Source organism: Callorhinus ursinus, unplaced genomic scaffold (genome assembly GCF_003265705.2).
Source record: "Callorhinus ursinus isolate GAN/ISIS: 27379988/994484 unplaced genomic scaffold, GSC_fseal_2.0 scaffold27, whole genome shotgun sequence".
Classification (NCBI taxonomy): domain Eukaryota; kingdom Metazoa; phylum Chordata; class Mammalia; order Carnivora; family Otariidae; genus Callorhinus; species Callorhinus ursinus.
In genome coordinates, this window is record NW_027397089.1 from 20,981,083 (window position 1) to 21,000,826 (window position 19,744).

General features: G+C 38.1%; 1 protein-coding gene across 2 annotated transcripts in view; it reads left to right on the forward strand.

The window, feature by feature from the left end:
• Positions 1-17,869, forward strand: part of LRP6 (LDL receptor related protein 6) — a 166,627-nt gene extending 148,758 nt beyond the window's left edge. The window contains exons 18-23 of one of the 2 annotated variants that reach the window (XM_025879866.2): positions 1,739-1,975; positions 2,837-2,947; positions 7,464-7,694; positions 8,915-9,051; positions 9,713-9,810; positions 12,592-17,869. In XM_025879866.2, the coding sequence (XP_025735651.1) occupies positions 1,739-1,975; positions 2,837-2,947; positions 7,464-7,694; positions 8,915-9,051; positions 9,713-9,810; positions 12,592-12,886 (1,109 nt within the window). In that variant the 3' untranslated portion in view covers positions 12,887-17,869. The remainder of the gene's footprint in view (positions 1-1,738; positions 1,976-2,836; positions 2,948-7,463; positions 7,695-8,914; positions 9,052-9,712; positions 9,811-12,591) is intronic. The other variant, XM_073877956.1, reaches the window with a different exon arrangement.
• Positions 17,870-19,744: the final 1,875 nt, after the last annotated feature.

A 19,744-nucleotide genomic window follows, 5' to 3' on the forward strand; every position in this document is an offset into this window, starting at 1 on the left:
GAAGGCTTTCTGTGCTCTTTAGAGGATGACAGTGAAAATGGCAGCCTCCCAATCTCCAGCCCTGGAGCAGAGAGCGGGGGCCCCACTCCTCAGTGTGCCCTCAGGGAAAAGGAATCAATCACTTCCATCTCCCTGGTCTCCAACTGCACTCCGTGCTCACCCAACTTGTGACCAGGTATTTCTGTCTCAGGCCCACAACCCCATTTCAAGGCTCCAAACCCTGCAGACTTGTGTGGTTTGCACTTGTGCCACTCCTGGGGGAGAGAGTGGGGTCTTGCTGCAGTTCTGCTGCCCACTGGGCCCCCTGCTCAGAGAGGACGGTTGACTTTATTATGTTTAAACCCCACGGTGCCTGGGTTGGTGGTATATGGCAACCCCAAGCTGAGAGCCCACTCCTGGGCTCGCTGATTGCAGCCACATTCCTTGCTCCAGTGCCTGGGAACTCTGCCGCAGTCAGGCACCCCTTGTCTTCCTCTGACCCCGGAGATCCTGAGACCACACTGTCCCACCTAGGATTCCACCCCACTTCACCACTTGAACACCTTTCAGGCAGGGACATCCCTCACCAGAGCAGACTTCTAAAAGTTCTGATCTTGTGTTCTGCTGCTCTTATCACTCTCGGGTGCCGGCTTATGGAGGCTCCCTCCCCGCTCAGTTTATCTTCCAATATATGGCCTCAGATTTACTTCTCTGCACCTCCTACCTTGCAGAAAGTGGTCACTTTTCTATTTGTAGAGTTGCAGCTAGATCTCTGGTTGAATTCATAGGTGTTCAGAATGATTTGATAGCTATCTAGCTGAATTCTTGGGACTAGACGAAACTGAGGTCTCCTACTCCTCCACCATCTTAGACTGTCTCCTCGCTAATTCATATTTTTTTAAACTTCTTGCCAGATACCTAAGTGTAAATAAGTGTAGTTTATTTGTCAGTTCTTTCAATTTTAAAATAAAAATGGTGTTCCATTTTGGGTTGAGCTTAGAACTCAAAGTGCTTTCCTGTGAGAAACCATCATACTGAGGTATGCAACATGAGCTTTATACATACTTCCCATTTTATCAAATGCTATTGAAGAGACAGCATGTATTCCAAGAGTTGATTTTAATATAGTTAATATTTTTACTGGTTCATCAAGAACATTATTTAAAACTGGCTTTTTTTTTTTTTAAACTGTGAGTGTGTGGCTGTGCAGAATGCAGTGACTACTACTAACAGTTTGATAACACTTGAATTTGCTCCTTTGCCAAGACTTTTACCAGCCATTCCTTTTGTTGAGTCAGGGCAAGTGTAGTGAGAAAGGCAAGTGGCATCTCGGTATTATTATAAAATAGTTTTGACTTTGTAGATCCTCTTTCCTAAGGGTTCCTGGGCTGCTCTTTGAGAACCTCATCACTAAAAAATTTATGAATTGTAGGCTAACTTTAAAATATTTGTAGGTGGATGATTATGGTGGTTATTCCTCAGTTATGTGTGAGATTATAATGGATTGCAAATAATCCTACTTGAATTATAATATATGAGAAAACTTTTTTCTGTCGTATAGTTTTGCAAGTTAGTAAATCTAAATGTAGTAGTGTAAAAATTGTATTTATTTTCTGGTTAGATGGGGTAGTTTACAGATTTTATCTATTAAAAAGTGTTTTGCATATGTTAATTATTAAGTGAGCTTCACTCAAGTGTGTTTGTACATTTGTGTGACTGTTGTGTTTTTGTCACTCCTCTCCCCCTTGTTCATTTGAAGAACCCCCAACATGTTCTCCTCAGCAGTTCACTTGTTTCACGGGAGAAATTGACTGTATTCCTGTGGCTTGGCGCTGCGATGGGTTTACTGAATGTGAAGACCACAGTGACGAGCTCAATTGTCCTGTATGCTCAGAGTCCCAGTTCCAGTGTGCCAGTGGGCAGTGTATTGATGGTGCCCTCCGATGCAATGGAGATGCAAACTGCCAGGATAAATCAGATGAGAAGAACTGTGAAGGTATCTGAAATTCCTGGGGCCTGGTTGTGTCGTCTTTTTTTCCTTTAATGTTCAGTTGTTTGAAATTCAGAGTATTGCTTTGGCTCAATGGTAGATTTGGGGTTTTTTCAAGTACATTTGACTTTATTATGTTTAAACCTAGTAGCATGTTCCAAATTGTTGTTTTAATCCACTTATCATGCATAAGGTTTATACACTTTAATAAGCTTTGCAGATTGAGAGATGAGGCCCAAAAGTTAGACCTTCAGTATGTAAAAATAGTCCTTGTTTCCATTGAACTCTGAATTAGATTTATTTATTACAATGTAAAATAATTTCATATCTTCCTCTTTGCACCACTAACCTTTAACATGGTAAAAACAAATTCTCTAGAATTTTTTAGTGTCTAGAAATGCACGTAGAGGGCACCTGGGTGGCTCAGGCAGTTAAGCTCTGCCTTCAGCTCAGGTCATGATCCAGGGCCCTGGGATTGAGCCCTGGTTCGGGCTCCCTGCCCAGTGGGGAGTCTGCCTCTCCTTCTGCCCCTACCCACTGCTTGTGTGCACTTTCTCCTCTCTCTCAGATAAATAAATAAAACAAAGAAAGAAAGAAATGCATGTAGATAGAATTCTTTAATTCTTAACAGAATTATTAGTGAAAGATGAAATTTAATGTAAAGAACAAAATAGGAAATTTCCTGCTGGATTTCTTTTTCTACTCTTTTCTCTCTACCAATGGAAATCCCCAGAGAATAATTTTTAAGTTATATTTTAAAGTCTAATTTGTTTTTCATTTACATCTAGAAAGTACTTTTTGACTCTTGCCAGAGTTTGACTTTACATGCTAGTAAAAATGAGAAAACTATTTACATTATTTCCCCAGTGCTTTGTTTAATTGATCAGTTCCGCTGTTCCAACGGTCAGTGCATTGGAAAACATAAGAAATGTGATCATAATGTGGATTGCAGTGACAAGTCAGATGAACTGGATTGTTGTAAGTAGGACTAAAACCTTATATATTACTCTTACGGGACAATTTTTAAAATACTTTTTCCTTTTCTTCATGGGTGAGTTTCACTTATAATTAGTATTTCTTTATTAAGCAAGCATTAGGGGCACCTGGGTGGCTCAGTCAGTTAAGCATCCAACTCTTGATTTTGGCTCAGGTCAGGATCCTCAGGGTGATGAGATCAAGCCCTGCATCGGGCTTCCTGCTCAGCTGGGAGTCTGCTTGAGAGTCTCTCCCTCTACCCCCTACTTGCTCTCTCTCTTTCTCCCTAGAATAAATAAATAAAAATCTTTAAAAAAAGAAGAAGAAGAAAAGAAACCAACATTAATGTTAAGCTAGTTATTTGTACCAGGATTTTTTGTTTTGCTTTTAATAATTCCTTAAAGACAGCAGTTTTCTTTGCATAAAAATCTTCACAGAAACATTAAGGAAAGCATCAGAAAAGAATAAATATTATTTTGCCACAACTAAAGTTAGTAAAGTCTCAAACTATTTAGATATGTAGAAATCAGTCAGTGGTATGAACTTGAGATTCTGAACATTATCCCATGTTTATCATCTCTCACTTTTTTCTTGACATGTTTCCACCAGTTTCTCAGTGACTTTAAGAGCTTCCTTAAAATGCACCTGAGGATTCTTATGCCAACATATACCCCTATGCCTAAAGACTCTAGGGTACATAACTCATAGTTTCTTCAAGGTTCATAACTGTTGACAAATGCCCTGACTTAAACTATATCCCGAACTGATAAACTTAATTCTGAATGGAATTCAGAATAAGTTAGGTCTGGGGGCACCTGGGTGGCTCAGTCGTTGAGCATCTGCCTTCGGCTCAGGTCATGATGCCAGGGTCCTTGGGTCAAGCCCCGCATCAGGCTCCCTGCTCCGCAGGAAGCCTGCTTCTCCCTCTCCCACTCTCCCTGCTTGTGTTCCCTCTCGCTGTGTCTCTCTCTCTCTCTCTCTCTGTCAAATAAATAAATAAAATCTTTAAAAAAAAGAGTAAGCCAGGTCTACCCTGTCAAACTGATTTAATGAAATTTAGGTAGAATTCATTTAAAAACTCTTTACACATAATGAAGACTTTAAGCTGGTATTTTTACAAAATTCAAATGGGATCCTTACTAAGACTTTTAGAACTTACTCATTTATTCAGCAGACTTTTACTGAATACCTGCCATGTGTTGAGGGTACATGGTTCCTGTACCAAGTTTCTCAAAGTCCTCTCTGGTTGAGCTAGTAGTAAGAATAAAGATTTTAAAGCCAAATAGAGATGGATTTGAATTCTAGCTCCACCTCTTACCAGCAAATTATTTGTTGTTAAACTTGAGTTGCTTTATCTTTAAAATGAAGATAATACTTAGCCTGGTGGTTATAAGAAAATTAAACAATTCAATGTATATAAGCTCTATAGCCTGGCTCATAGTAGACACTGTTGATAAAGGAGTGTGATAAGTGGTATTAAATGTGCTATAATAGAAATCTGTACAAGTAGTAGCATCAAAAAAGAGAGTGGTCAGATCTTCAGGAATGAACATGGGGTTCATCAAGGAAGACATCTTAGAAAAATGATACTTAAGATTGGGTCTTGATCAGTGAATAGTGTTAATTATATAGGTAAATGGAGAGATTATATTCCAAGCTGAGAGTATGCTATTCAAAAACAGAGTGGACTAGGCACCTTTGGGAAACTACATATAACTAGGACTGCCAGAATACAAGCTGTGTCTTGAGGAGGGGTATCAGCAAGAGAACATAGGTAAAGGTAAGATCAGAGAAGACTTTGCTTTTCTTTGAAAGAGCCTAGACAGCATCCAGAATAACGGAGAGCCATTGAAAAGCTTAAGTAAAGGACTGGCATGGCTATGTAATTGTGAAAGCTGTAAAAATAGATGGATTGGAAGTATAAGATAATAGGCAGGGAAATGTTAGATTGATTGCTTTCACACGTTTTGATCACATCAAGAGGAATACAGTGATGTGGGTGTACACATAAAGAAACAAAAGTGTCATACAACAGTACTTACCCATATGATATAGAATGTATTCTGAAATTTCCTGTTTTAAATGCTGATTGCAACTCACTAAATTGTTTTCACCATCTAATGACTTGCAGCCTCTAATTTAAAAATACTTAAGAGGCTATTATAGTTCAGGCAGAAGATAATTATCTAAATCAAGAGGAGCACTGGTAGTGGAAAGGAGGGGATAGATTTCAGAAATAGAGTAAAAAAGATTTTGCAACCATTTAGATGTAGTTGATAAGTTTAGGTTGACTCACTGAGTGACTGGAGTCATTAACTAGAATATATAGCACAGACTGAAAACTGAAGGATCATTCTGTATCTTGGGCTCCAGATGTAATATTTGTCTGATACAGGTTTTTTATTACTTTTTAAAAATTTAATTTAAATGCCTTTGATTTGCCACAGGTGCCATCATTTATTTATGATCTGCTTTACTCCTGGGAGCCACAAAACCTGTTGGATATTGGTGAAGCTAAGTGCAGGGTAGATAGGTTGCATTCAAGTTGTCAATGGGATATCCCAATGAAGCTGTTCAGGAAGTGGTTGTCGATTATGTGGGTCTTTAGCTCAAGAGAGAGATTTGGCCTCTTCAGTTTATTAAAGATAATTAAAGCTGAGGCATTGTGGATGAAGTCTCAGAGAGAGTTAAGTAGAGGAAAATAGTGGGACATAGAACTTTGGCAAGAACTCTGCACTTAAGAGACGGAAGAGAAGGAAACAAATAGAAACAAAAAGAATAATCAGAGCTAGTAAAACTAAGAGAGTGGTATTTTGGAAGGATATTGATTAGACATTTTTGAGAAGAAAACAAGAGCCATCGGTATTGAATGTTTGGAGAGGTCAGTAAGATGAAGAGTTTAGTGAATATGGCAAATAGGAGAACTTTGACCTTTGTCAGACAAGTTTTACTGTGGCCGTGAGGATACAAGCCTGATTTCAGTGAGTTAAGATGTGAAGACTAAGAATTGGAGATAGTGAGTATAAACTATTCTTTCTTGAAGCTTGGCATTAAAAAGCAATGCCAAGGCACTGGAAAGGAATAAGAAAGATAGATGGCTGTTCACAAGGACTAGGGAGAATCTGCACCCCGGAGTCCATAGACAACATATGTAACTGGCAGCCCCTGCATACTCTGTAACTTAATGATAGCATTTTCTCTCATTTAATCTGTCGGAGGTCAAGTTTAGCTGTGTGGGTGGGAGATTTAAGGTAAGATGAAGCAGAAGAGAGGTTTTTAAACATCTGTAGGTGTAAGGCCCCTGAATGGCTCAGCTGGTTAAGCCATCTGACTCTTGATTTCCGCTCAGGTCATGATCTCAGGGTCATGAGATTGAGCCTGTTGTAGGGATCTGTGCTCAGTGGAGAGTCTGCTTTAGATTTTCTCCCTCTCCTTCCCTCTCTGCCCCTCTTCCCCGCTCACACTCTTGCTCTCTCTCTCAAAAAAAATTTCATACACACACATAAAAGATCTGCAGTGTGAGATATAGTCTGACTCTTCAGAATGGAAGGATTTTCCTTCCAAATAGAAGAGTAATGCTCTAAACTTGACGAGCCCTTTTACTATTTACCTTTACCTGTAATATTGATGCCTCTGGCTTCTAAAGCCTCATAACTCATGGATCCGGTAAGCAGGGTCTTCCTCTAGTGCTCTCAGGCTCTGGCCTTTGTAAGTACTCAAGTATCAAGAGACCTTACATTTCTTGCCCTCAGGCAATAGATTCACTCTGAAGGTACCAGCATATTGGGCCTGAGAGCTAATGCTCTCTTTAGCTTCTAATCTCCCTTCACCAGGCCTGTATGTCGCTTTTCAAACCTAAAATCAAGCTCAGAGCTGCTTTTGGCTTCTTCATTATGCCAGGTAAAACATTTGATGACTTTCCTAGGTCCATCCCTTTCGGCCCTAAAATTTTCTCTGAAATTCAAAATAACCATGTTATTTTATGATATACAAAATGAAGTAGGATAAATTTTATCTGTGTATTTAGAACTTAATGATGTTTAAATCTATGATTCACTTACATCTTTGTTTTTATGAATTTATAGATACACTTTTCAATGTATTGTTTTATTTCTGTCTTCACTTAAAGATAGTTCATTTTGTGGGCGCCTGTGTGGCTCAGATGATTAAGCGTCTGCCTTCGGCCCAGGTCATGATCCCAGGGTCCTGGGATCGAGTCCCGCATCGGGCTCCCTGCTCCTTGGGAGCCTGCTTCTCCCTCTGCTTCTCTCTCTCTCTCTCTCTCTCTGTCATGAATAAATAAATAAAATCTTTAAAAAAAAATAGTTCATTTTGATTTCTAATGATATTTACCTATATACCCAATGGGGCATGGTGTATAAGTATTCATAGAAATAAAAAAAATGGTTGTAAGTTGTCTTCACTAGCTCACATTCTACTCAGAAGCCCTCTTTTTGATAACTATTTTGAGTCTACAGTTGTTTCTCCTTTATATAACTCTACTGCATTCTCATTTTAGATCCAACTGAGGAACCAGCTCCACAGGCCACCAACACGGTTGGTTCAGTTATTGGAGTAATTGTCACCATTTTTGTGTCTGGAACCATATACTTTATCTGCCAGAGAATGTTGTGTCCACGTATGAAGGGAGATGGGGAAACCATGACTAATGACTATGTAGTTCATGGACCAGCTTCTGTGCCCCTTGGTTATGTGCCACATCCGAGTTCTTTGTCAGGATCTCTTCCAGGTGAGTTAAGACTGATCCGTTGAGAATCAAGTCTGGGATCCTGGCAGGATTGCCAACTTTCCACTGTGGAAACAGGATATTGCCTAGAGTCTATTCCAAACTAGACTACTTTGGGTTTAAAAAATTCTAAGAACAAATGTTCTCTTTTACTTTTAGCACTGTCTGTTTTTATGAAAGGTTATAAAGCAAATGCATAATACCCGTATTTATACATACCGACTGCGTGTATTGCACATACTACATGTACGGCATTTCTGGATGTACTCTCCTGAAAGTAAATAGCTAGACATTTGTTGAAGAGTCATAAACCACAGGTCCTTTAGGTGCCCTACCAGGGGACCTCAGTACTATGGAGCCCAGCAATTAAAGGTGGGAAAAAAATAGATTAAGATTCCTTTTCAGCAAAGATTAGAAATAGCTGGGTGATAACAGGGAGGGATATATTATCTTAGGCTATGCCTAAACAATAACTAAGTAGCCAGAAATTCCATGTGTTTGGGTAGACCATATTGCCCTAGGGAAGTACGACTTTCTTTTCAGTGCCTTCTGGTGCCCATAGTGAAAAGAAGCCTTTTTTTAAATGAATATGGAGAAGGAGGCAAAAGCTCTCAGAAAATAAGAACTTACTCTGGGTGTAAATCTAAGAAAACAGATATGATTTTGAAACTATTAATGATAATGATTCCTTGTTGCTATACCTATTTTCAGTTAGTAGAATATGGGAAATCACTTGGAAAATAATAGAATTTCTTCTTTCGCATTGGTGGTTGTGATTCCAACATTTGCATCCAGAAGATGAAGAAGTAATCCGTACTTTGTATTAATGCCCTTAAAAGTGGATTTAGTTTCCCCTTAAGTAAATCTGTTCTTTAATCTATCCTGCTTTACAACCTCCACTCCCCAGAGTCGTTTTCTTCTGCAAATCCTCTAAGGTTGAAAACTTCTTATTTTGAAGAGCTCTGCTTCTATCCTGGGAGAGAAGGGATAGGAACTATTTACTTAGCCTTGTTCTAGGCCAGCTCTCAGCAGTGTTCATGTTTAGAGAACATTCATTTCCCTTCTCCATTAAGTATTTTTGATTATTAGGAAAAGAGGGCATAACTGTTTTAAAATCAAACCATTTGGCTATTGTTATTTGTAATCCTAGTGTTGAATAAAAACATGCGTGGAAATAATTTTTATAGATCTTATTCATCTTCAGTATTTATCCTTCATTTTAGGAATGTCTCGAGGTAAATCAATGATCAGCTCCCTAAGTATCATGGGGGGAAGCAGTGGACCCCCTTATGACCGAGCTCATGTCACAGGAGCATCATCAAGTAGTTCTTCAAGCACCAAAGGCACTTACTTCCCTGCAGTAAGCAGTCTGTTTTCCTTTGTTTGACTTTGAATGCCAAGATGAATAGGATCCTAGATTTTTGACCTATTTAAATGGGGGTACTCAATGATGGTAATGTAAAGAGTTTTTTAGTATACAGTTTAGGCATATAAGGCTCTCAGGTGAGATTTACCACCACCACGCAAGCACTCTTAAATCTAAATCTTTAAGTTTACTGTGTAGTAACCAGCATATTTGAAAGCACTAGGCAGTAATTTCATAGTTTGGGTAAAAGTAGAACTACTGAATAGTATCTCCTGAGAGGCTTAGAATCTACATTCTGTGACCTCCCCAAAAAAGGAAGCATACGTGGTATTTCTCCTCAGTCAGTAATGTTTCTCTAAACATTTATAATTTAAAAAAATCAGAACCCAGCTGTGCTGAACTTAAACCAGTGACGTACAGATTTCCTTCTTATCACACTGCACTGTTGAGCCGTGATGAAATTGTGTTTTAGGAAGTGGAGAGCCCCACTCCTAAAGTACTATTTGAGGTCAGTTCTTTGGGAAAGAAAGATTGTGCTACCTGTGTAATGGAAAGGAATACAAACAGATGAAGCAAGAGCATGTAGGAAAGTCTAATGGTCTTTGTGTGGCATAGACTATTGTTAATTTAATAATTTAATTATTTTTCCCTTTAGATTTTGAACCCTCCGCCATCCCCAGCCACAGAGCGATCACATTACACTATGGAATTTGGTTATTCTTCAAATAGTCCTTCCACTCATAGGTCCTACAGGTAATACATATCTTCCTCTAGTATAATCAAAGTATTTATTAGAAGAAAGAAGTACTCTGGTTGTGGATGTGATATAGCCCTGCATAAGTGGATGATGGTCACTGAGAGAGAATAGGCATCTTGTTTTGGTAATGCTAATGTTGCCCCTACCACACATCCTTTTCTTTCGGGCATTATACATTTTTTTTAAAGAGAGTCACAAATGCTAGCTTTTAGAGTAATAAAGTAGAGCCCCTAATTTTTTTGGTAGTATTCTAAGGAAAAGTTACCCACCAAAATAACTGATCTCAAAATAGGTTACTGCTCAAGTTAGGTTTGATTGATCATCTAATTGACGTAAGATAGTCTGTTGACATAAGACTGTCCAATAACCCATTCTTAGACTGTCAGTCAAACCTAACTTCAGAGACTTGTGAGAGCTGTAAATAGCAGGGGGCCGAAGAGCGTAGAATTGGAGAGAAGTGGAGAGAAGCTGAAGTTCAGCCCTTGCTTCATTCACATAGTGTATTACAAGCTGGAATGAAAAAATTCTCATAAAATTGCTTGGAATAAATCATGGCTCACTAAAATAAGTGAAATATATTTGTAAGACAGAAAGGGGGAAATCATGCCTTTCTGCTGATTTGTGTCTGTAGAGCATATTGAGCAGGTGAAGTACTAGGTATTAAATTCTTAGTCTTTTCATCCTCTTTCAATATATGTGCTGCCCAAGGGAGCACTCTTTTCATCTTCTTTCAAAGGCCAGCAGAAAGTCAGCAGCTTGATAGTCTCTAAATGCTGAGTGTTGTGTTTATTGGCATCCCTCAAGTGCCTGTTATCTTCTAGTTAAGGTGTTTCGTAGACTTCTAGTCAAATTATCCTGATATAACCTTACAGATATATAAAAACCAAGTGGAAACTGTTTATAGTATCTTACTCAGAACTTGCATTTCAATTTATAGGTAAGACTATTTGAGACAGGCTTGATTCTGAATTGATGTTTTTATGTTTTATTATAAATGTTGCTTTCCTTGCCACTAGTTTGATTGTTCAGTTACAGAAACCGTAAACTGGAAAAACAAAATGAAAGACTTAAAATTTTATTTTTAAAAAATTTTTGGGGGGCACCTGGCTGGCTCAGTTGACAGAGCATCCAGCTCTTGATCTCAGGATCAAGAGTTCAAGCACTGTGTTGGGCCTGAAGCCTACTTAAAAAGAAAAAATAAATGAAAAATTAATTTATTTAAATTGAATAAAACATTGTTTGATTAAAATGAACATAATTGCATCAAAAACATTTCTTACTTGACCATTTCCCAGGTCTCAAATTAAGCCCACTTTTTTTCTTCTGAGTCACACTTCTCATCATTTGTTGAGATTTTTGTCCAGACTAGAACATAAAAGAATTTTGTTAATTTTATTTCCTTTCTTCTTAGCTGTTTTTTTACCCCCCATGAAAATGGAAGTGTTGGGCCTTTTAAATGTTGAGCCAAGAAATTTCACCAAGACTCAATGCCTGATTGGACAGAAAGATAAAACCTAAAAAGTACTATGACATCATGTCAATATTGATAGTAAAAACGCTTGAGAACCTGCTCAGCAGGTCATGTAACTTTTGGTCTTCTGGCAGCCATTTTTTTTGAGGCAAACCCTGGGTGATATCAAATGGTTTATGTCTTGGGATAGTATCTTGTGGCAGTCTGTAGTACTGGGCATCTTATGGATTGTTCCTTCAGGTTCACACATGCTCCTGTCCCTCACTTGTAGTCACTTTGGTGACAAAGCATATGAAGAAACCTTGGTTGGGATAAATATGAAAGAAGATCAGCTCTACAATATTTGGAATATAAGTTGTATATGAGGTTACAGATAGAAGTAGAAACGATAGGAAAGCTAGCACTTTTAGCTCTTTTCACTAGTGTGTTCATGTCTGCTCAGTTCCTTTTTTATTAGTTAACCATGCTGCAAACTTGATTATAGCTGTAGATTATTTGAAAAGGTGGAACAACAAGTATAAGAAGTAAATTAGGTCTCTAAATACATATTAGAAAATACACTGGTCCTACATGGATATTTAGAATTGATCATTTTGTTGTTAGGACAGTATGCTTGTCTGTACACAAGGGATCAAAACTCTTTCCCCCAAACCATAGCACTTTGTCTTTGCTGATAGTAACAGTAATGGGATAGATATGCCCCTTAGGCTGTCTACCAGAATTCAGCATGGCTTTCACAATATTTGTTTTAAAGAGAGAATGAAGTTTTCAGACATCATTAAATTATTCATTAGGTAAATTATAGAGCAGTTAAAGAATGTTAAAAGAATACTAACATGATTGAGTAGGATCAAATATGTGAAGACCCATTCTTCTCACAGACTGTGGAACAGCAGAAATTGGTGAGGTCCGTCCGCTGTATAGACTAAATGCAAAATGTGTAACAGATTTTCCAGAGATGATCATTAAGTACAACTTTGAATAGTTCTTTGTTATTCAGTGATACGGTTTAACTTGAAGAAGGTATAAGAACACATCCAGAGGCTAGGTTGAGTTTACCTCTGCATTCCCATCCTATCCATTTTTAAATGCCTCTAGTCACATTTTATTTGCAAATATGAAATACATGCTGTCTTCCTCCTTTAATTGGCCGTTGCGAATTGCCTCCTGGTCTGTACAAATTTAAAGTGTAGTAGCGTATTCTATTCAAAGTGAAGTTTACATCTAATACTTCTGTAGTCTGATAGGGAAAACAGCTTTTCTGTAAAACTAAGTGTCTGCTTCTCTTGATTTTCCCCCTTACCAGCTACAGGCCATACAGTTACCGGCACTTTGCACCCCCTACCACACCCTGCAGCACAGATGTTTGTGACAGTGACTATGCTCCCAGCCGGAGAATGACCTCAGTGGCAACAGCCAAGGGCTACACTAGTGACTTGAACTATGACTCAGAGCCTGTGCCCCCGCCTCCCACACCCCGAAGCCAATACCTGTCAGCAGAAGAGAACTATGAAAGCTGCCCACCTTCTCCATACACAGAGAGGAGCTACTCTCATCACCTCTACCCACCGCCCCCCTCTCCCTGTACAGACTCCTCCTGAGGAGGGGCCCTCCTCCTCTGACTGCCTCCAATGCAAAACTGTAAATACAAATTTGGTTGAGATCTGGAGGGGGGGAGGGAGCTATTAGAGAAAGATGAGGCAGACCATGTACAGTTAAAAATTATAAATGGGGTAGGGAATACTGGAGATATTTGTACAGAAGAAAAGGATATTTATATATTTTCTTAAAACAGCAGATTTGCTGCTTGTGCCATAAAAATTTGTATAAAAAATAAATTTGTACTAAAAGTTTTATTTTTGCAAACTAAATACACAAAGCATGCCTTAAACCCAGTGAAGTGACTGAGTACAAAGGAAACAGGAATAATAAAGGCATCACTGACCAGGAATGTCTGGGCTTTATTGATACCAAAAAAAAAAAAGAGAGAGAGAAGAAGAAGAAGAAAAATTTAAGTCCATCTGAGAGTAGCAAACCATAGATACTTGGAAGTAGCCAAATAGCCTTCATGTTAACTAACATTTGAGGGCCAACAAGTTTAAGAAATCACAAAAGGAAAAAAAAAGGAATTAAAACTAACTTTGGACAAAGGGCTTTGTTTTCTCTAGGAATCCAGTTATTTTAGTGAGGAAAATAGGTATTTATAAAAATCCCTTCTGGGTGTTGCTGTTGTAGGAGATCAGCTGTCCAGGAAGACGGTGTGGGGCTCTTTGTGTGTGCAAGTCTTCCGTCCCTACCTTAGAACCCACAACCTCTGTCAAAAGAATTAATTTTTTCTCTAGGCGTTTTTACCTTGCTTCCTCCCCCCAGCAGCTTTGTAGGCCATTTTGCCAAGATATCACAGTTTATTCACAGTTTTTTATCTGAGGATTGATTAAATGAAATTTTCTAAATTAAGGTTTCATTTTAATATTTCTACTAGCTCCATTCCTCTGTAGGCTTAGCTCTTGAATTTGACTGCTGTTTTTGCATAATGATCAAAGGGTAGACATATTATTGCTCCTCTTCCAAGATTGTTTTAATGCTCATTAAAATCTCTTTTTACAACACATATAGGCAATGTTTAAGAATTACAAATTTAACCATTATGTTTTTGTTGTAAATTAATCATATATCCTTGCAGTACTTTCAGCATATAATATCACAATATGAAATCATTTATATATATATTTTTTTTTCCTAGTAAAACATTTAAATATGTTCCGGTTAGAGACAATCTATTTAAAAAGAGAATTTTTTTGTTATCATTAAGTTTTCCCTTTATTAACTGTTTGTGACATTTTCATGTTCTTTAGGCCAATTTTTCTCAGAATGATGTCTACATACATACCTCTTTTAATGTGTTACATGAGTTTAATATCTTCCTGTTACCCAATGTGAATGTTAGATTGTTTTCAAATTATCCACAAATTATTCTTAAACTCACCTCGTATATTTGTGTGTGTTCTCTCTTATCCCGTTACGGATTAAGATGATTAAACAAATTTACCAGTATGGGTTAAATGAGAAGGCCAAATAGTAACTTCTCAGCTGTCAGAACTTGGGTGGAGGGGAATAATGGAAGGCTCTTCCATGATCTGCCTGACCTGTGTGGTCCTTGGGCTGCTGCATCCTCAGCTCTTAGGGCTGACATGTGGGATGATTCTAGCACTGCTCTGCCACCTTGCCACAGTCAGTTTCCTGCTTTTTACATGTTTCCAGCACTTCTCTGCTAAAACTGAATGTGTTTTTAAACTAATGTATTTTTACTTTAACAGATGTCGGTCAGTTACTGAATGATTTTTTTTTTTTAATTCTGTCTTGCTGAGGCCTCCTCTCTGGATTTCAGGGCCCAAGAGAAAACAATGGAAGAAAAGATTCAGAATTTTGGCAGGGATGAAGTAACTTTTTAAGCAATTAAAAATACCTAAGGAAATTTTTTAAAGAGAAAAAAATGTGGTTTCAGAATAATGCTTAGATTGTTGGGGACACCTTATACGAATCAGGTGCACTTGATTTTGCATGTAAATAAATGGTGATCCATCAGTGTCTTGCATTTCAGTCAGACAAGCATTAACTCTTCCTGTTGGTGGACAAAGTGCTCACAGTCTAACAGAATGGACACTGGAGTTGCATTCTGTGACAGGGGGGCCTTTGATGCTTAAATGAAGATGGAAAGGTTAGCAATAACTGGGTATCAATTAGAATTTGAGAATTCTATATGTTTACATTTTTTAATGTGCATCTTTATCCGGTGGGCTTCCCATGTGGAAACTTGCACTATAACGAATTAAGAAGAATATTGCCTTGTTATATCTCAGTCCAAGTGCTTGTACTGCGATGGCAATGGCCTCTTCTTGCAAAATACTGATTTGTGTGCCAATTTGTTTGAAATTATTTGAAGGCAGTTCCGCTTAATCTCAGAATCCTCTTTCTGGGGTAGTTGAGATGGATTCTTAATATTTGGGGGAGGGTACCTTTAAATGAGAGAATTATCAAAATTCAGGAAAGATTGGACCTCAGGTTACATGGACAGTTAAGCTTAAGTAAACTCTCTTGATTATTAAACACAAGAGGTTTAATTGGAGAAACTGAAGATAAAAAATAAACACCACAAAAAAAGTGGAAAAGGGTTTGGAATTTGATGTATCGCTATATTCCCTATCCATGATGAAAAAAGGAATAAAATGTTACTAGATTCCTTAAATACTAAAGTATTTAATTTTGAACATATGTCTTAAAGTATGCCTATTTACTGATGTGATTGAAATTATCTGAGAAATGAGCTCTAGCATAGCATATTTTTTGTGCACTATATAGTAGACTAGTCTTCATTGAGGTGGTCTTTTTAACTCCGAACTTTTATAATTTAGGACTTGTCTCCTTCAGAGCCCTGGTCTTCTGAACAGTGGCCCAAGGGATTTTGCTGCTTAAGTCACAAGGAAAAAAACGGAGTTAAGGGATAGAAGGGATTCTCAGTATTAATTTTTCTTTCATGGAATTTTCTTAACGCCTTTGACACTTGGCTGCTCTTCTATACTAGCATTCGTGAGATGTCTGTCTAGCAGAAAATTAGAGTTCCTTATTTTAATTTTAATATAAAATACTTTGTGATATACCATCAAGAGGTATATGGGATCCTTGAGTACAGCTACCATAAAGGGACGATATATACTTAGAAATGACTTTACAGTACATTTTCATCTAACAGGCCAATAATTTGGGAGCGGGACTTTTAAGCAGTAAAATTGTAGCATGAATTGAGGATTATATTTGTTCATCATTTTAAAATCCTCCAAGGTCAGTAATTTGTATAAGGCCCATCTGCGTTAGGTAGCAATTAGTTCTGGGGTAAAATCTTTTTGTTTTGCCATCAAGGCCTATTAATGAAGAATACTTCAAGGCGAGTTAGTAGCTGTGGCTTCCCTAGCCTGTTGATGAATCTGTGTATGTTTATGTAACAGGACACCAGCAATCATAATAAACTACTTCTGCTTCTCTGTGATGGTTGTGCTAGTGGCGTCCTGTGCCTAGATTCAATTCCTAGAAACGAAGTGTTTCAAATTGTTATTTCTCCTGCAGGGGAAGCTTGCCACTTCATTGATTTGCATGCCATAAGAGCTGCGTATTGGTTACCATTACACATCTAACAAAATTGAGAAACAAAAGTCTTGGGCTTTTCATACCCCCAAGCTTTTAATAAGCGTAAGTCTGTATGATGACATACATAGTATGTTTGGAGTGTGGCTATGAGTATGTGAGTATCAGTTGGCCAACAAATGTTTGGGCATCCACAAGTGAGACTATACACTAAGTGTAGACAGGGACTGAGTCAGGAGTTTATAATCAAGCGTTGTTTAAAACATGTTCTCAGAATTCTTAAACTCAAATTTAATTTTATTTGGTATTCCTTTCTTTATCCGAAGCCTAAAATGAGCCAAGAGAAATAACAGATGATTTTAGAAAGTACGGGTAGCATATGTGTGGTTTCTGACTTCTGGGATGGCATCATTTTATAATAGTCCCAAAATTTGGCTTATGAAATTTTCAGTTTTAGGGGATAACATTTTACATTTATAGTTTAAAACTTTTAAATTTTGAGCATTGTGAATGCATATAACTCAGGATATTTCCATTGCCTTGATTCTGCATCTCATTAAACTAAGCCTGCACCTGAGTAGAAGAATCTTAGATCTAAGATTCTTACTGACTACTCTTGCCCTCCTTAAGTCCAGGTAAATTTTGCTCAGTTTTTCTTTTTCATAAAGCATCCTTAAGCTATTAAGTTTATTGCTGGAAAAAATCCTCATGACTTTACAGATACAACTATAGACTATGTGATTTCTTGTACTCAAGAATATAGACCTAACAAAAACTAACTTGTAGATTTTCACTGCTACCTAGGGTTTACCCAAAAGTTTACACCAAAGATTTAGAGACAATGTGCTTTTGCTTATGCCTAACTGTCCATTTTTTAAAAAACAAATATAAGCAGGGCAGGGATATCTATCTATCTATCATCTATCTATCTATCTATCTATATTTATAGTCTATCTATATCTGTAGATAGATAGATATACCTAAATATGAATGTTACAAGGAAAAGAAAGTGAATAAATCTAATTTTACATGAAATTAAGTATCTGGGGTTAGGAAAATTTGAAAAGAGTTAAGAGGATACCAAGAAGCTTAAGCTGGACTAGCCTTATTTGCAAGTGAAGGATCTGGTGCTGCTTTCAGATGTTTATCCTTTGTGTTTTTAAATTTTTTCTTAAGCTTTAATCTTTGTTATTGTCTTTAAGTCACCTGGTGTTCTTGTTCATGGACTTTGGTACGATGGTGCTTTGCAAGGATGTATTTATATTTTAATGGCCAACATTTGGTCAGCCCTTGTCCACTATTCACTTCCCCCTTTTTGTAAAATAAGTGCTTTAATTGTAAACTGTATAAAAATACCTTGTATAAATCCCCTTTTGATTATTACAATAAGCTGAGTTGTAATAAATGAAATGTTGATTTTTATAATAAAACAGTGGAAAATAAAAGCGTCATTTCTTTTTAGCAAGAAATTAAAACAGCTGATTGTGCTTTGCTGTGACTTGTGTTTCAGAGGCAACAAAACCCACCTTTATTGTTTGCATTTCAAATAAAATACAACCTTGGAAGAGAGGTTTGAGAAGGCCTGTTGCATAGTTCAGTGTTTGGCCATACCTATATTGGGAACAGAGAATAAGGAAAACATTTTGTGCTTCCTGCTCTGGTTTTCAGTCAACTCCTGGAAGGAGCCCTGCTGTGGACGCTGAACAGCCTCCTTCTCCAGATTAGATTTAAAAGTGAACATTGCTCCTCCTGATGCAGAGCCCAATATGCTATGATACTGAAGGGTAGCAGAATTTACCACCTCAAAATATGCCACTTAGGCATCTTGATTGTTTTGAGTCGGGTAGGCACTTTAAAAACAGCAAATACAAATAGAGGCTTTCTTTGAGCTCCCCTTATCTGCCTAAAGACAGCTCCTCTAGAAGGAACACAACTTGTCATAAATCATAAGTCCCCCTCCCTGAGAGTTTCATCAACAGGGAAAATTGATTCTTATCACAGAAGAGGAGACTAGAAAAAACAGCCAGATGAACTTTGCCACAACTATCATCCCTCCCACCTGCTCTTCTAAGGGCCCATTCATCTTTCCTAAAAATCACTCTTCCCTAAGAGGCCTACATCATCCCTCCCCTTTTCCTATTAATATGCTACTTAAGCCTGAGTTCTAAGCTATTTGGGGGAGTTCCTTGTTATCTCCCATGTATACATAGAGTGTACATGTTAATAAATTTCTGTTTTTTCTCTTGTTAATCTGTTTTTTATTACAAGTGTCTCAGCTAAGAACTTGGGTAGACAGAATATTATTTTCCTCAATACTCTTTCCAGAGAGGGTTGAAAGAACCAAGGAGAACTCAAAATCACTAGATCCCTGCGTGAGTGAAAGTTTGCTGGTTTGACAGGAAGAGAGGAAAGTTTTTTTTTTTTTTAAGATTTTATTTATTTGAGAGAATGAAATAGAGCATGAGGGGGGAGTGTCTGAGGGAGAAGCAGACACACTGCTGAGCAGGGAGCCCGAGGCGGGACTCGATCCCGGGACTCCAGGATCATGACCTGAGCCGAAGGCAGTCGCTTAACCAACTGAGCCACCCAGGCACCCCAAGAGAGGAAAGTTCTATTACTTGGCATTAGTTAAGCTCAAATATCAGGGGGTTGGATGAAACTAATGTTAGTGTAAAGGTCTTTTCTTCGCAGATGCTCTTGAGTAAGTGAGCTCACCTTGACTTCTTTGCTGACCCATCCCATTCTTCTGGAAAACAAAGATCACAAGTTGTGCTGTTACCAGTCTAGTCAAAGAAAGGAGAGGCAGACCTTGGTTTCGGTTTGCCCGATTTGAAGGCAGGCTCAAGAATGGGAAGGACAGTGCAAGCTGTTGGGTCCTTCTCTCTGCAGGTGGGTTTTCTGCTAAGTTTATACAGTCTTTTTTATTTTAATCCTTTGTTTCATGTACAGTTTGCATTATTTCTGTAAAGTGAAAATAAAGGGTGAATGACTGTTGATGGGGTTCAGGACATGATACCCCGAATTATGGCACCTTAGCATAGTGCATATTTTAAGCTGAAGGAATCTGAGAAATGGCATGTGCAGGAAGAACACCCTGACCTTCCCCTGAAGCAGGTCACAAACCCTAATGTGAGAAGTGCCCTCCCTGTACTCAGAGGAAAGGAGCATCCTTACCTCAGAAGACAAAAGGACACAGGAGAGGAATCTGAACAAGCCGGCCTTGCTGAGTTTGCCTCGGTTTGTTACACATAGCCCATACTCTGTTCTATCATATCTTCCCATGACTTTCCAGTTTTCATCCAACCCAGCATAAAACACAG